This window comes from Rhyacophila brunnea, unplaced genomic scaffold (genome assembly GCF_057557595.1).
Source record: "Rhyacophila brunnea isolate RB1 unplaced genomic scaffold, BYU_Rbru_1.0 scaffold_16, whole genome shotgun sequence".
NCBI lineage: Eukaryota > Metazoa > Arthropoda > Insecta > Trichoptera > Rhyacophilidae > Rhyacophila > Rhyacophila brunnea.
In genome coordinates, this window is record NW_028232816.1 from 29,030,052 (window position 1) to 29,043,839 (window position 13,788).

The 13,788-nt window shown below is 33.9% G+C and overlaps 1 protein-coding gene across 1 annotated transcript in view; it reads left to right on the plus strand.

Annotated features, from left to right (window-relative positions):
- Positions 1-1,029: 1,029 nt before the first annotated feature.
- LOC147074614 (oxysterol-binding protein-related protein 9) overlaps positions 1,030-13,788 on the plus strand; it is a 201,317-nt gene continuing 188,558 nt past the window's right edge. Inside the window, exon 1 of the mRNA XM_085943848.1 lies at positions 1,030-1,226. Within this exon, the coding sequence (XP_085799974.1) occupies positions 1,119-1,226 (108 nt within the window). The 5' untranslated portion in view covers positions 1,030-1,118. The remainder of the gene's footprint in view (positions 1,227-13,788) is intronic.

The window sequence follows — 13,788 nt, forward strand, 5'->3', positions numbered from 1 at the left end:
CAATTCGCAGTAGCTGAATCGACCGCTTTTAAATTCGCCAACAAACAGCTCGTAAAGAAGCTCAATGTAATTGACGCTTCAGGGTGGATTTTATATTATCAGCATTTCGATCAACCTTTTTGGTTGGATCATTGTTTTGAATTAGATACATGGAAATAACAACATGTTAAATTACCTTCGTCTTTAAAGACTGACATGTCGTCCATGATTAATGACATAAATACCTATAATATTAAAGAAATAATATATCCCATCAGTAGTTTTTTTCTTTTTAATTTATTTAAAATATATATATAGGTAGATACATATTATATTATATTCTTGTTAACACTACAAGAGGTTATGAGGCCCAATGATTGAAATTAGTAATAGAAAATAAACATTCACAAACACCCAGAGTTTGAAAAAATGTATTGTGACCTCACCGAGTCGAGCCCGGAGCCCCCAAATGAAAGGCCAGCACCTTACACACTATTGATATTTCTTCATAGATTTTTGTATTAATGGCTTACTCATTGAATCATATATTAGAAGTTTCATTTATGTGTGAACTAGATAATTTATTTCATTGTTATTGTAAGTTTATAATTATTATCTATTGAGTTAAAGGGTATATAAAAATAATTATTGTAGTGTTTAGTTTAGTATGATAATATTATCTAGGTAGATTCTTGTAGGGAATTCCTATAAACTTAATAATATTATAATGTTATATATTTATACGTTTGCAATGTCACATCTTTTAATAGAGCGTTTTTGTATGATAGAAAATAAATGAATTCATTCATAATTAGATCATTAATCTGTAGTTGCTCATAAAATAAATTTAATTGCTGACCCCAAAACTACAACTAAATCTAATCAATCAATTTTATATTTTTCAAAAAATTCTCAACTGGCATCTATTGGATTCACAATGAAGCTATTATTTGTTATTTTTTATTTCACTCCAGATGCGCAGAAAGCGGATTGGACCAATGAATCTTAAAAATATAATGCGGCCAATCAGATTGAAGATATTCCACACATAATGCACAAATGTAATGGCCCCCGAACCGCAGCTGCGTGCTGTTCGGCAGACAACTTTTTACTGAATTATTAAACATCAATTAGTGAAAATGGCAGTAATGGAAGGATCTTTAAGTAAATGGACAAACGTGATGAAAGGGTGGCAATATCGGTGGTTTGTGCTCGATGACAATGCCGGACTTCTGTCATATTACACGGTAAGCGATCACTTTTTTAGTTACACCTTAAAAAAACGTACGGATTTGACAGCTAACCTGATAACTGATTTTTTTTGCGAATTGATATTATTTACAAAAATTTAAATGAATGCAGTGTCAAACTGAACAAAATAAATACACTCGTTAAATATCTACGCTAATTGGTTAACCGGCCGACGTATTGTGTTTATGTTTATTTGACATTCTTGTCCTGTCATGAGAGAATGACGTTTCAATACATAATAATCAAAAATGTTATCTGACTCAAAGCGAAAGATATCTGATAATATTTCTTTATATTATATTAAAACGTCACGTATGCTATTTTAATCACGATAACTGCAATGGTTTGCAAAATATTTGATCAACATAATTTTACATGTTCTTTGGCCTTAGATTATTTACAAACCTGCCAGTCAATCACTGGAGACTTGACGAATTTTTGCTTATCCAAGTTAATACCTATCGTCTATAATGAACCGATTTAAAAAAATAATAAAGCTTATTGTGGAACTTCCTAGATAGTTTAAAAAGAAATTCTTTAGTGAGATGGAAGTCTTGGTCACTCAAAGTATGACAAAATTCAAAGATGGTCACGATCCTCATCCACGAAAGTACGACCAAGAAGAATATAATATAAAATCACTTGTAACCAATTTATTTGGTTTCTTAAAATGAGTTGTAAACAATCAATTCACCACAGTCAGATATATACATAAATAGAGATAGATCTAAATGTATACAATTTCAAACTTAATATAATGAACATGATAAATTACAAATTCAAAGCATTCACATGACATTAAAAACAAATAAAAGTAAGTGGAACTATTTTTAAATGAAATTCAGGGGATTTGATTGAACCTGTGGCGAGGGATGAAGGTAGGCTGTTAAGATTCAACATAAATAGTGCACAGTAAACTCTGTCAGTAACACTTATTTGTTTTCATTGAACAAAGTATACTATTTGCAGATGGTGCTGGTTAATTTTTGAAATTCAATTAAACCCTGCCCAAACCAAACCATACTAGTTTAGGTACGCTATGGACGATCTGACAAAAATAGTGCACACTTTGTCACTCATATTTATTTGTTTTCGTTGAATTAAGAATACAAAGTATCGGTGTTAGATAGTTTTTTTTTTAATTTATTATTATGCCAACAATAATCTATAAAAAATATTCTTCTATCTATAAAATATCTAAAATTATGTACAATGTAATAAAATAATTTTAGATATTTCATAGATAATTGAATATTTTTGGACTATTATCTACTAGGTATAACTTGGATTTGGCAGTGTTTAATTGAATTTTAAAGACTAACAAACACTATCTACACAGTGTAGTCTTAGTTCAAACACATACGTTTGACTGACAAAGTTTAGTGTGCACTATTTATGTCGGATCCTACTAACATCCTACATCCACCCTTCCCCACTGGATTGAACACAGCTATTGCCCTGTCAATTGACATCACCAATAGCAGGTTAGGTATCTTGGTAGAACAAATAACAGATGCTCCTGATTTCTAAGATAGTTATCAGGGACACACGAGTCACCTTATCTGCGTCAAATGGACAGTTATTGTTAGTGCTCGCTACCAATTGACTGTAATTATTTGTGTGCGAGTTAAGATGGACTGAGATTTTGCTACTCACGAATCGACTCGTTATCAATAGTATAATATGCTTGATCTCGGCATACCATAAATACAATTTTTATATGAAAAGTGAATGCTTTATTATAAATAATAGTCCTTCCATAATCAAATCATCAAGACCTTAATAGGTTGGTAGGTTTTTGATCAGCACAATATTGTTTATGTAGATATAACTTTTTAATTAGTTTTCATCTTTAAATCCTCTAATTGACTATACAAATCCAGGTATCCAGTAGCTTCCCATAATAGAAACTGAAAGCGTTTTGTATTCTTAATTAATTAATTATTTTATTTATTTATTTATTAATAATTAAAGAAATTTATTTCTTGATTATTTAATTAATTACAATATATAAAATTAATACTGTCGACTGAAGTTACTTAATGGAATTTTAATTTAAATTTTAACTGACATGTTTTGTTCTATAATAGTACAGAATTAGATCAATTAAAATTATTATTTGGTCAGTACCAAAGGCTTAGGATTAGGCCTATAACAAAAAGGAGTAATATGAACATATTATTGTATTGTTCACGATCCCCAACAATTTTAGTGTAGTTGAATTAGTAGACGTGTAAATTTTTTAGATGTTGGTTGGTATGTTGAAAGATGGCTGTAAACTTTTCTTTACATCCTTTGCTAGTTTGTTTTGACATTTCGTGCTCGAAATGGTAAATTACCATGTTCGATGCTAATAGACGCATGGTATGGGCGTCCACCGAGTGGAGCTTCATTCGCATAATCCATTGTGTCGTTGCACTGGATTAAATACACACTGGACAGAAGTATTTTTAATTAATTATCCATCCATTCGAAACGCATTCAAGTTTCAGGGTTCATTTTGATGTATGCATTATTTATTAATTCGTGGAATTGACTTATTGAATGCATCTAAAGGTGTTTACCAGATGTTGACAGAATGTAGATATAATAGAGTTATACGTGAACAGGATTAAGTATGTAATGAGAAATATCTTGCTGGTAATTTAATCATTAGTATTAATAATTATTTTTCAGCTTCAATTTCTTATACTATTTAAGAACTATATATAGATATATAAATCTTTAATATCTTTGTTTGACACACTTTAAATGTTGACAGTACATATAGTTACTTTTGACTTTTGATATTATTCTGACAGTAGGTATAATAAATACCTACTTATCTTAGTGATACAAATGCTATTTATTATTATTCCACTCATCTCAGCCACTATCAAATCTTAACAAATATTTTCGTTTTTATGATGTTTGACTTACGAAGTATAATATGCATAATGTAGGTAGGCACGTCGTCTCATATAAGTAATTAATATTTCAGTATATACCTACCTATATAAAGTATAAAACACTTGATCAAACAGAAAGTGTTGACTGGTGATTTTATTAGTTTTCTGAAAATATTGTTTTTATTTAATTGCAGGTTCATTGTGATTGTCAGCCATTCTATGGTCTAAAACCAACATACATCTACCCATAATAAACGTTATATAAAAACTGTTTACAAACATTTATATTTTTTTATTCTTAGACGCAGGCTCGATCCTGCTGGGTATCGTATTTTTTTTGCAAAAAAATGATTTATTCCATTGGTTATATCTTTTCTCAGAAGTGTTTTCAATTTATGTATGTTCAATAAAAAGAATGTTATATTCTTAATCTTGTGAATTATTCGTTGAATAAAAAAATCATAGTTAATTATACCAATACATGTTTATATATCCTGGTACATATAAAATACTAAGAAGTTGACCAAATTTAGGCATGCTGTACTGTACCACGCTTTAAAAGTTTAAACTGTGGGTAAATTATTCTCTTTTTTTATTGTTTATCGTTATCATGTTTTATTGTAAATCAAAGACCATCTTAGATGTATCACTACATCTTCTAAATACTAATTTATTTTTTCTTTGCGATGATAGGCATGCCAAACCTTTCTACTATTATATTTTGGAGAACACTCACCGGTATCAGAATATAAATCTCCAATAGGATAAAAAAGTTCAATAACGTGTTAAAAATTTGTTGCAGTACGTACTTACTACTCAACGACATTTGACAGCTCGTGGTTAGCACGGTCATGAGCAGTCAAAAAAACACGCCTGACAATAAACTTCCCGGTATAATTAACTGTCCGAATACGACATATTATTATATTTAACACTTATTTTATTGATTTTGGAGTTATAATATAAGAAATCCTGAAACGCTCCCAGCACAACATCTCTCGTTCGTTATACCACGGTATACGCGCTTGACTATACTGCCCCCATAAGCAAAAATGCAGTTTTTTGCCAAAGTCACATTTTGAGATAATGAGACATTAACGTTTTTTCAACTTTTCTTAATATTTGTTTAAATAATTTGTGGGAATCATTTGATATAAATGGTATAAGCAAAAACCAGTATATTTTCAATCGATGCTATGTTTTAGTTATAATGTCTTTTTGTTTAGAATAACTACCGTTTTTGTGGAAAAAAAATGAAAAACAATATGTTGATTATTATACTGAAATAAATTTTATACCGCTTTTGACTTTATGTTAAATGGTTCAGAATTTCACGTAGAGCATTATCTGTACACTAACTCAGTTTGTGATTTTTGTCGCAAAGCTGCCTTTTTCCTTATGAGGGCAGTATATAGTATATACATCCTTTTTAAAGCTTGTTATACGTTATGTTATAGTAAGGTAGGTATTTTAAATTCAGAGTAAGCTTAGTAGATAAATGTAGCACGGATATCATGATCCTTCGACTTGCAGATAATTTCACTGTTATTCATAGCAATATTTTTTCAGCTTCACTTACATATAAGTACATAATATATATTATGTAGGCTCAACATTCATTGACAAGATTTTTTTCAGCGTATTTGATACGCATGACGAAGAGTGTGCGATTCAAAGAAAAAAAATATACGTACATATTATTCAAATTAAATCTCGAAAAGTTAAAATAGAATTCAATTAAAATTTACACGTGATTTCATTCTTTGTAGCGGAAATTGTACCTGGTAAACCTGTTTCTTTTTAACTTTTGCATAAAGCTAACCCAATTACCACTTCTCACCCTTAAAAAAACCAAGCAAATTTTTGAACTGTATTTTATTTGATCAAACGAAATTATTTTGGGCTCTTTTTTTTTGAATGCTTTCTTTATTCGCGCGGAGAAAGAAGGGTATCTCACTGGTGAAATGTTTCACTCTGACGTTCAACTTCAAGTATCAAAACTGTAAGTGTTCTACCCATGGCCCCCACATCCTGAAACGAGCCCCCAGGCCAGGATCTATGGTGCCCCCTCCCCTACATATTTCTAAGGTTAAGGGCAGTGTGATTTTCCACGGCACCCCAATGTTAAGTGTATTCCTTGTAGTTTTAGCGATTTTTTTATAAATCCAGTTGATTTATTGAGTTGTCGGCATTCAAAATAATATTACGAACCCCTGATAGCGACCACCTTTTATGGCAACATGCAACCCTACGCCATGTTGGATAAAAAGCCATTTTATAAGTCAGGAAACACGCTTAAAATAATCTACACGTGAATTATCATTTAATTCAATCCACCATCATATCACATAAAATTATATCGTAGTCATATATTTTTAAATGTTAATAGTCGATTAGGAAAATAGCGCCGCAGGCGACTTTTTTACTACTAAGGTAGGATATTTGTGGTGTGTTTTTCTCACTTAACTGGCTGACCCGCCACGCTAGAGCCCTGTCAGTAGTCCCCTTGTGGGGGCCATGGTTCTACCACACTCTACCAATATCATACTTCTACATAAACACGTGAAGCTTATGATAAAATAATTATAAATTATATTTGCTTTCATAAAACCTGAAAAGTTCATTATAACTCGTAACATGTAGGTTAATACCTGTATAAACCTGTAATAAAGAATGTTAGCTTATTATTGAAATTAACTATCTTGAAAAATCTCAAAAATATACTAAGTGGGATTCAAACTCGCGTTATTCACTGTTCAGGTGAGTACTCTTACCCGTTAAGCGAGGGGTTGGAAATCTTTTCAGACTTATGAGTCGAATTCAATTTTTTGTGTTAATAAAATGGCCCAAGGGAGTGTCAAAAAATACTAATCAAATTGTAATGTTTCAGTCTTCAATGTAGGTACGCGGAATGTTAAGCCGGCGCTCCATTGGCACGCAAGTCAGACGATTTACAGTCTTCGGACTTTTTTTTCGCGTGGAGCACCCCAGATCTGCGGACTTTTCTAATCCGCAGACCAGGCTCGTTGGATTTCAAACATGTTTGATATTTTACTCTCTGAGTTGCCAGACTTCGTCCGTCGATCACTATGCAAATTCGATTTGACATTAATACGCGATCATTCGGACCGGAAAAAAACTGTGATTGTTTTAAACATTTTCAATGATTATTTTTATTAATTTACACATTAGAAAATGAAAGATTAATCGATTATTTTTTTATTTGTATTTACGAAATTCATAAAAGAAAACATAAAACTTGTGTTGTTTTCACTGCTATATTATTTTATGCACGTCTACATATAAATAACACAAAATTATAGGATTATCGGAAGACATTACAATAATCCCAACTTTTAACAGCTCGACTTTTTTATTCGTTCGTTGATCAGTAGCAGAGCATAGACAAATCGGACGATTTATTGTCCTTTGGCTCGCCAATGGAGCGCTGGCATTAGCACACCGACTCGCTTGTTGTGACCGTATGTCAGTTTAGAATACGTCCACATTTCGGTGGATATATAATATTATGCTCCATCTATAAACAATATGGTGAAAATAAATCCTTCCGTAGCTCGCGTACCATTGTTTTCCGAGACCTATATCTGAAGCATTTGACAATCTGTCTACAAACCTTTTTTTATGTACTTTAGTTTTTTTATTTGTTGTAAAGTTTCAAGTTCTGCTAAAGGGCTTTCGTAAAACTCCTATCTTCGTGAAAAACTTTCTTAATTATTTATCTGTTTTGTAGATGAAGTGTCTAAGTGCGTCTATATTATTATATAATAGTACCTAATATAAATATTATATAAACCGATTTAATTTAGTACTCTTAACAAGATTGTTATTATTAATAACTTTTTTCCCGCATCAATTTGCCATCTCTTTACGCATGCGCGAATTCAAAACGATTTGACTATTTTACAACGTTTTTCTTAGCTCGTATTCTTATTTGTCCGGTGGTTGTTTATCCAGTACAAATCTTGCAATCGATTTTTAACTAACATCCCGACTAGCTAGACATTTGAATATATCAGAGCACGATGCCAATGCATTCTTTTAGTACTTTTAGCCATCTTTAAGTAGGATGGAATTCATTTTCAGTTGATTCTGTTTTGTATGTAAAGTTATTTCGGAAAAAAATCCGTAATCCAATCCACTATTATTGGTTGCTAAGTGGGTGGTCCTAGCAACTAAATTATTAATATATACGTGCGTTACTATGGAAATCAAAATGCCATTTCGGTATTCTATATTGGTTTGTTTGTTTGTTTTTTATTTACTTCATATCAAGTACAAGTTTGAGCATATTGAGCATAATAATTGAATAGAAAATTTAAAAACGTTGTAAGTATATAAAAAGTTCTTTTTATCTTGTAATTATTATAATACTATTTATGTGTACAATGGTGGGTTTTATATAACGCACACGATGCTATAAATTCATCATAAAAATTAAAGGGGGGCCTCTAACATAATATAAAAAAATTGTTTTTATTTTATATTCATCATTCGCTCGAGCTGAATTTTAATTTCTAAATACTTCCTAAAAGATATCGGCGTCAATTGCCTTTGTCAGGAACTTTATATAAATTTAAAGCAATAAAACATTATGTTAAAACCCATGATGCGGATTTATAGTCAATGTAGTAAGTAAATACGAAGAAAAACAAGTAGGTACATACAATACGCAAATGTGTTAAGAATATTATGGAATATTTACAATGTAAAAAGTGTTAATAATAAGCCGGCTCTCATATCTAAACTCACCTCGTCTGCCGCACAGCCATAAATCAAGCCTTAACAAAAAAGCCGCATTCCACCAATGTGCAGAGCTCCATTTGGCAACGTGTGTTTTGTGAACAACGATGACGCCACATTGACGTATTCGACACGTTGCAGACGAACGAGTTCTGCTGTGCGAAGCGGCTAATACATAATTTTTAGTTAGGTAAAAACACTCAGTTATTTTCATTTCCACTACTTATTTACTTAGTTTCCTTTCAACTGTGTTGTACACACGTTATTCAATAGTTGTCCGTTATCATGTGGTAATATTTAATGTTGTAAAACCTCTGTGGGTACGTGTAATTTTATAAACTTTACTACTTATCAGGGCTCGAAATGGACCGGAACGCACCGGAGCGCCGTTCCGATTAATAAAATCTCGTAGGAAAATAATTTGACTGTCTGAGCTGGATCAGCCATAAAACAAAAAAACCTAACACTTATTTTTATATGATATTCATAAATTTAGATAACTATGTTAATATTTTCGTAAAATCATCGAGCGCTCCGGTTCGTAAAATTTTCCATTTCGAGCGCTGCTACTTATATGTTTTTAGGGATAATAACCATATTACAGAATTTAATATCAGTTACAAAAAAAATTAACCAACACAGTTGAATATTTTGCTGTATATTTATAATAATACTAGCTGACCCGGCAAACGTTGTTCTGCCATATAAATTATTTCTAGTGAATATTTTGGTTGTTAAATAAAAAATAACGAAAGTATCGGAAGTGTGTGGGGATGGGATCTATGACAGAAAGAGGAATAGAGCGCTGTAGACGATGACCGCCGATAAAAACAAAAAAACATCAACCATTCATTTTCTCAATTCAAAATGAGTAATGATGTTCATAATGAATGAATTACCTGTGACAGGATCTCGTTATTTAATGTTTATGCAATATCCGTCTTGTCCCTTCCAGAAAATTAGCGGATATTGGAGAGCGTCGTATGAACGGTGTGTGTCAGCGATGAACTCCAGATTATTGTTTCTTCTTCGAATCACGATTTCTCGCGTCGATGTGCGGTCGCCAACCATGATTCCAGCAATGTCGTCAACAACAGGCACATTGAATCGACGCACGTGCTCTCCAGCTGGTGTTTTATCAGTATTGATGACAATAGCGTGATTGTCACTTTGCAATTCGTGCATGTGTGCTTTGAAGAATTTCAATAATTCATTGTGCTCATTCAACAGGGCGTCCAGTTCGCCGACGATGCGCCTGGCATTAGGCGAATTGAGGCTATTGTAGCCGCAACGTACATCCACATGATTGATGTCCTCACCGCCCATGAAGTAGATTTGTAAAAATGTATGTGGTTCGTTTGGCATTGGCAGCAATGAGCCTACTTTGTGGTATACTCGGCCTTTGATTTTGAACGTAGAATGGAATTGTTGACCATTTGCCGCAGTATTATGAACTATTTCTGTTGCTCCGAACGAAGTCATTTGGAAGCATGAATTGAATGTGCGAATGGACTTCAGGAACAGGTTTGAATCTGGAACCGTGCCGATGAGCAAGCCGTTTAATGGTTCTGGCGGTATCTCAATTTCTGGTAGTTGCACTTTTCCTGATGCGCAACACATCCCGGCTGACTCATGTTTGAATTTGAGCGCATGACAATGGGGACATTCTTTGTCCATAGCACCAATCAGCACTTTCGGATAAGCGGAATATTCAATATCTGGCTCGTACTCGAATGCGAGACGAAGGAACGAAGCGGATATAAATGTTCAATGTACTTGTTGGCGTTGTCGGTTATTTGCTCTGCGTGTGTTAACTACGAACCGGCGCGCTTGACTCCGTTCCAATTGTTGATTTCGTTCAGCTCGTGCCTCTTGTGATTGAGATGCACGCAATTGCGACATGCTTACACGCACATTTTTGTTATCTTGTTGGATTTGTTCGTCTGTTCTTTCTGCTCTACTATTTCGCATGTTTGTTGCTTTATTCGTTCGACGGCACAAATGGCCCCCCTTGCGTCTTGCTGGCATTGTTACTTTGATACACGCACATAAAAATAGATAAATTAAAATAAATCGTACAAAATTTTGCACGCACTGCGTTGTGATATGCCGAATGAAATGTCAAAATGACGCGACGCTTCTCTTGAATTCTTCCCGGACGTAGCGCCATCTGTCATTCAACAACATAAATAATTTCGTTCTGTTTGAAATACGAACGACGGTTAAATTTGTTCATACAAAAATAATATAATCGCGATTAAAAAATGGGAGGGTGGGGGTAGGAGGCTGAAAATTTGGAGTTATAGGTATTTTCTTATGCCAAATAATAAAAAAATACAAAAAAAAAATTGTCAATAAAATAAAAGAAAATTTTTCTGGATAGAGATACCCTAATCACCTAGTGGTATGAAATATACTTGTTGACCTATTCTCATACCTAACAAATATACATAAAAAAATTCATAAAAATCGGTCGAGCCATTTCGGAGGAGTTCGACCACAAACATCGTGACACGAGATTTTTATATATATAGAGATGGTATTAAAATCAAAGACAATAATGTAATAGAGATGTACCCACATAAATTTTACAATTTAAATCCGGCAACACTTCTGTACCCATTTTGACAGAGAAGTACCAGATGCCTTCTGACACAGTCTCTTCAATTCTGGCCGCGTAAACCACTCAAACCTTCTGACGAGTCCTCGCGACGGAAGCTATGCATATGCCCTCTTGACATACTTCTCGAGTTTTTCACACGGTGACGTTTCTATCTACACTTCCGGTTGTATTTTTAAAATTTTCAGCGTTCTTTTTTTTAAATCAAGGGTTATACTGAAAAATATACATATTAAAATTGACTAGTATCTGTAACTACCTAAGTTCTTTTACAAGTTAAAGCCGCAAGACTGCGTATTTCCAAAATTAGGAAGAGTAAGTTAAATTCACACCCACGATGGCCGCGCGGCTTAAGCGTTGGACTATCACGCTGTGGGTCCCAGGTTCGAATCCTGGGCCTGGCAAGTACACATATTGTTTTTCAATTTGTGTCTCTCAGGGTATGGACCTAATAGGTTAAGCAAGTGGCTGACATCCTTTCTCGTAAAAAACAAAATCTGTTAATACAAACCTCTACTCTGTGGAGGCCCATATGATCCTATTAGGATCGGGCATGGTCGAAAGAAGAAGAAATAAAGAAGTTAAATTCAGAATATTGGTAGATCCACAACCTCGACAGGTCTGGTTACACAAACATGTGTTTATTCTCCCAAGGTGCAGAACCAACCTGCCACAGGTAATGCCAATTGGAAGGGCAATAACTATGTCCAACGAAATTGCTTCGAGTGTTGATATATTCCACTTGCGTGAGGGAGAGTTTAGGTGGACGTTATTTTATAAATTCTTAAAATGGGATTTCCTTAGCAAACTCGGTGTACTTCTTTGAATTTCTACAGATGTACAATTGTATTTTCACTGCTTTTTTAGATAATATTATGTTCTCTTTCTATATTTTCATTTGTATCGTTTTTATTACTACTTTTCTTCTTTATAATAATGTTTCATATCATGTTGTGAACGTCTTAAACTTATAATTTGTAATATCCACAATATGTTAAAAAAAAATAATTTAAATTGAATTGTAGTACATTTCACAGTATCACAGTTCACCGTGAACCTACTTTTGAATCTTTCAGAATTTTATATATATGCATGTAAAGGTGCATGTTGGGCTTAGCGCGTAAATATCACAAAATAAACCAATGGATAAGGAAGCAGACAAGAAAGAGTACGCGATGTGATAGAGGTCGCTAAGCAGATGAATGGCAATGGGCTGGTCATGTCGCTCGGCGAATGAACAACAGCTGGACAAATGCCGTTATACAGTGGTACCCATTGGCCGCTAAACGCCCACAGGGACGCCCTCCACTGGATAGAAGAGCTCTTAAAGTTTGATGGATGTACCTACGTGGCATCAAGGAGCTAGGGTCCGAGAATTGTGGAGAGAGTTATGAGAGGCCTCACATCCAGCAGTGATCGACCCCGGCTGATAATGATATATGTAGGTACAGGGTTATCCAACTCGTGGTACGAATTTCACAGCCCTGTCGTTTGTTAGCTCGGATAACCCTATGACAATGATAAACAAAAACAAATTCAAATTTAAAACTCTATGACAACCCTGCCTGACGCCGAAGCCACTTCTCTTGAACAGCAAACGGCTAATTTGTATGAGCTAAGAAACCACTTGACAGTTAGAACAGTGGTATTTTTAGAGAGAAATGAAAGAGGTAGCCTGGCAATTACATATCACATATATTGTCTACTAAACTACCTAAACCGCCAATGTGAATTTGCCAAACATTGAAAACATAGCATGGCGCTGATATATATAGATATATATTTTTTTTTCGACCATGTCTGATCCTAATAGGATCATATGGGCCTCCACAGAGTAGAGGTTTGTATTAACAGATTTTGTATTTTACGAGAAATGGATGTCAGCCACTTGCTCAACCTATTAGGTCCATACCCTGACTCACACACAAATTGAAAAACAATATGTGTATTTGCCAGACCTAGGAGTCGAACCTGGGACCCACGGCGTGATAGTCCAACGCTTAAGCCGCGCGGCCACCGTGGGCGATATATTTAACTAGAATTATTATAGTTAGGGTAGATTGTGGTTACATGTAAAATAACAGTTCACGTGAGCTGACGTACCGGAAAAAGATGATCGTATGGCGAATATCATTGCGATAAAAAATGACACGTTCATGAAGCATTGCGGACAGTAATGTTCCAATTGTATTGGATTCAATAATAACCTTAATTTTGATAAATATAACTTGATACCAGTAGCAGAGGGTGGATGTAGGCTGTTACTGAAAACAAATACGTACGACTGAC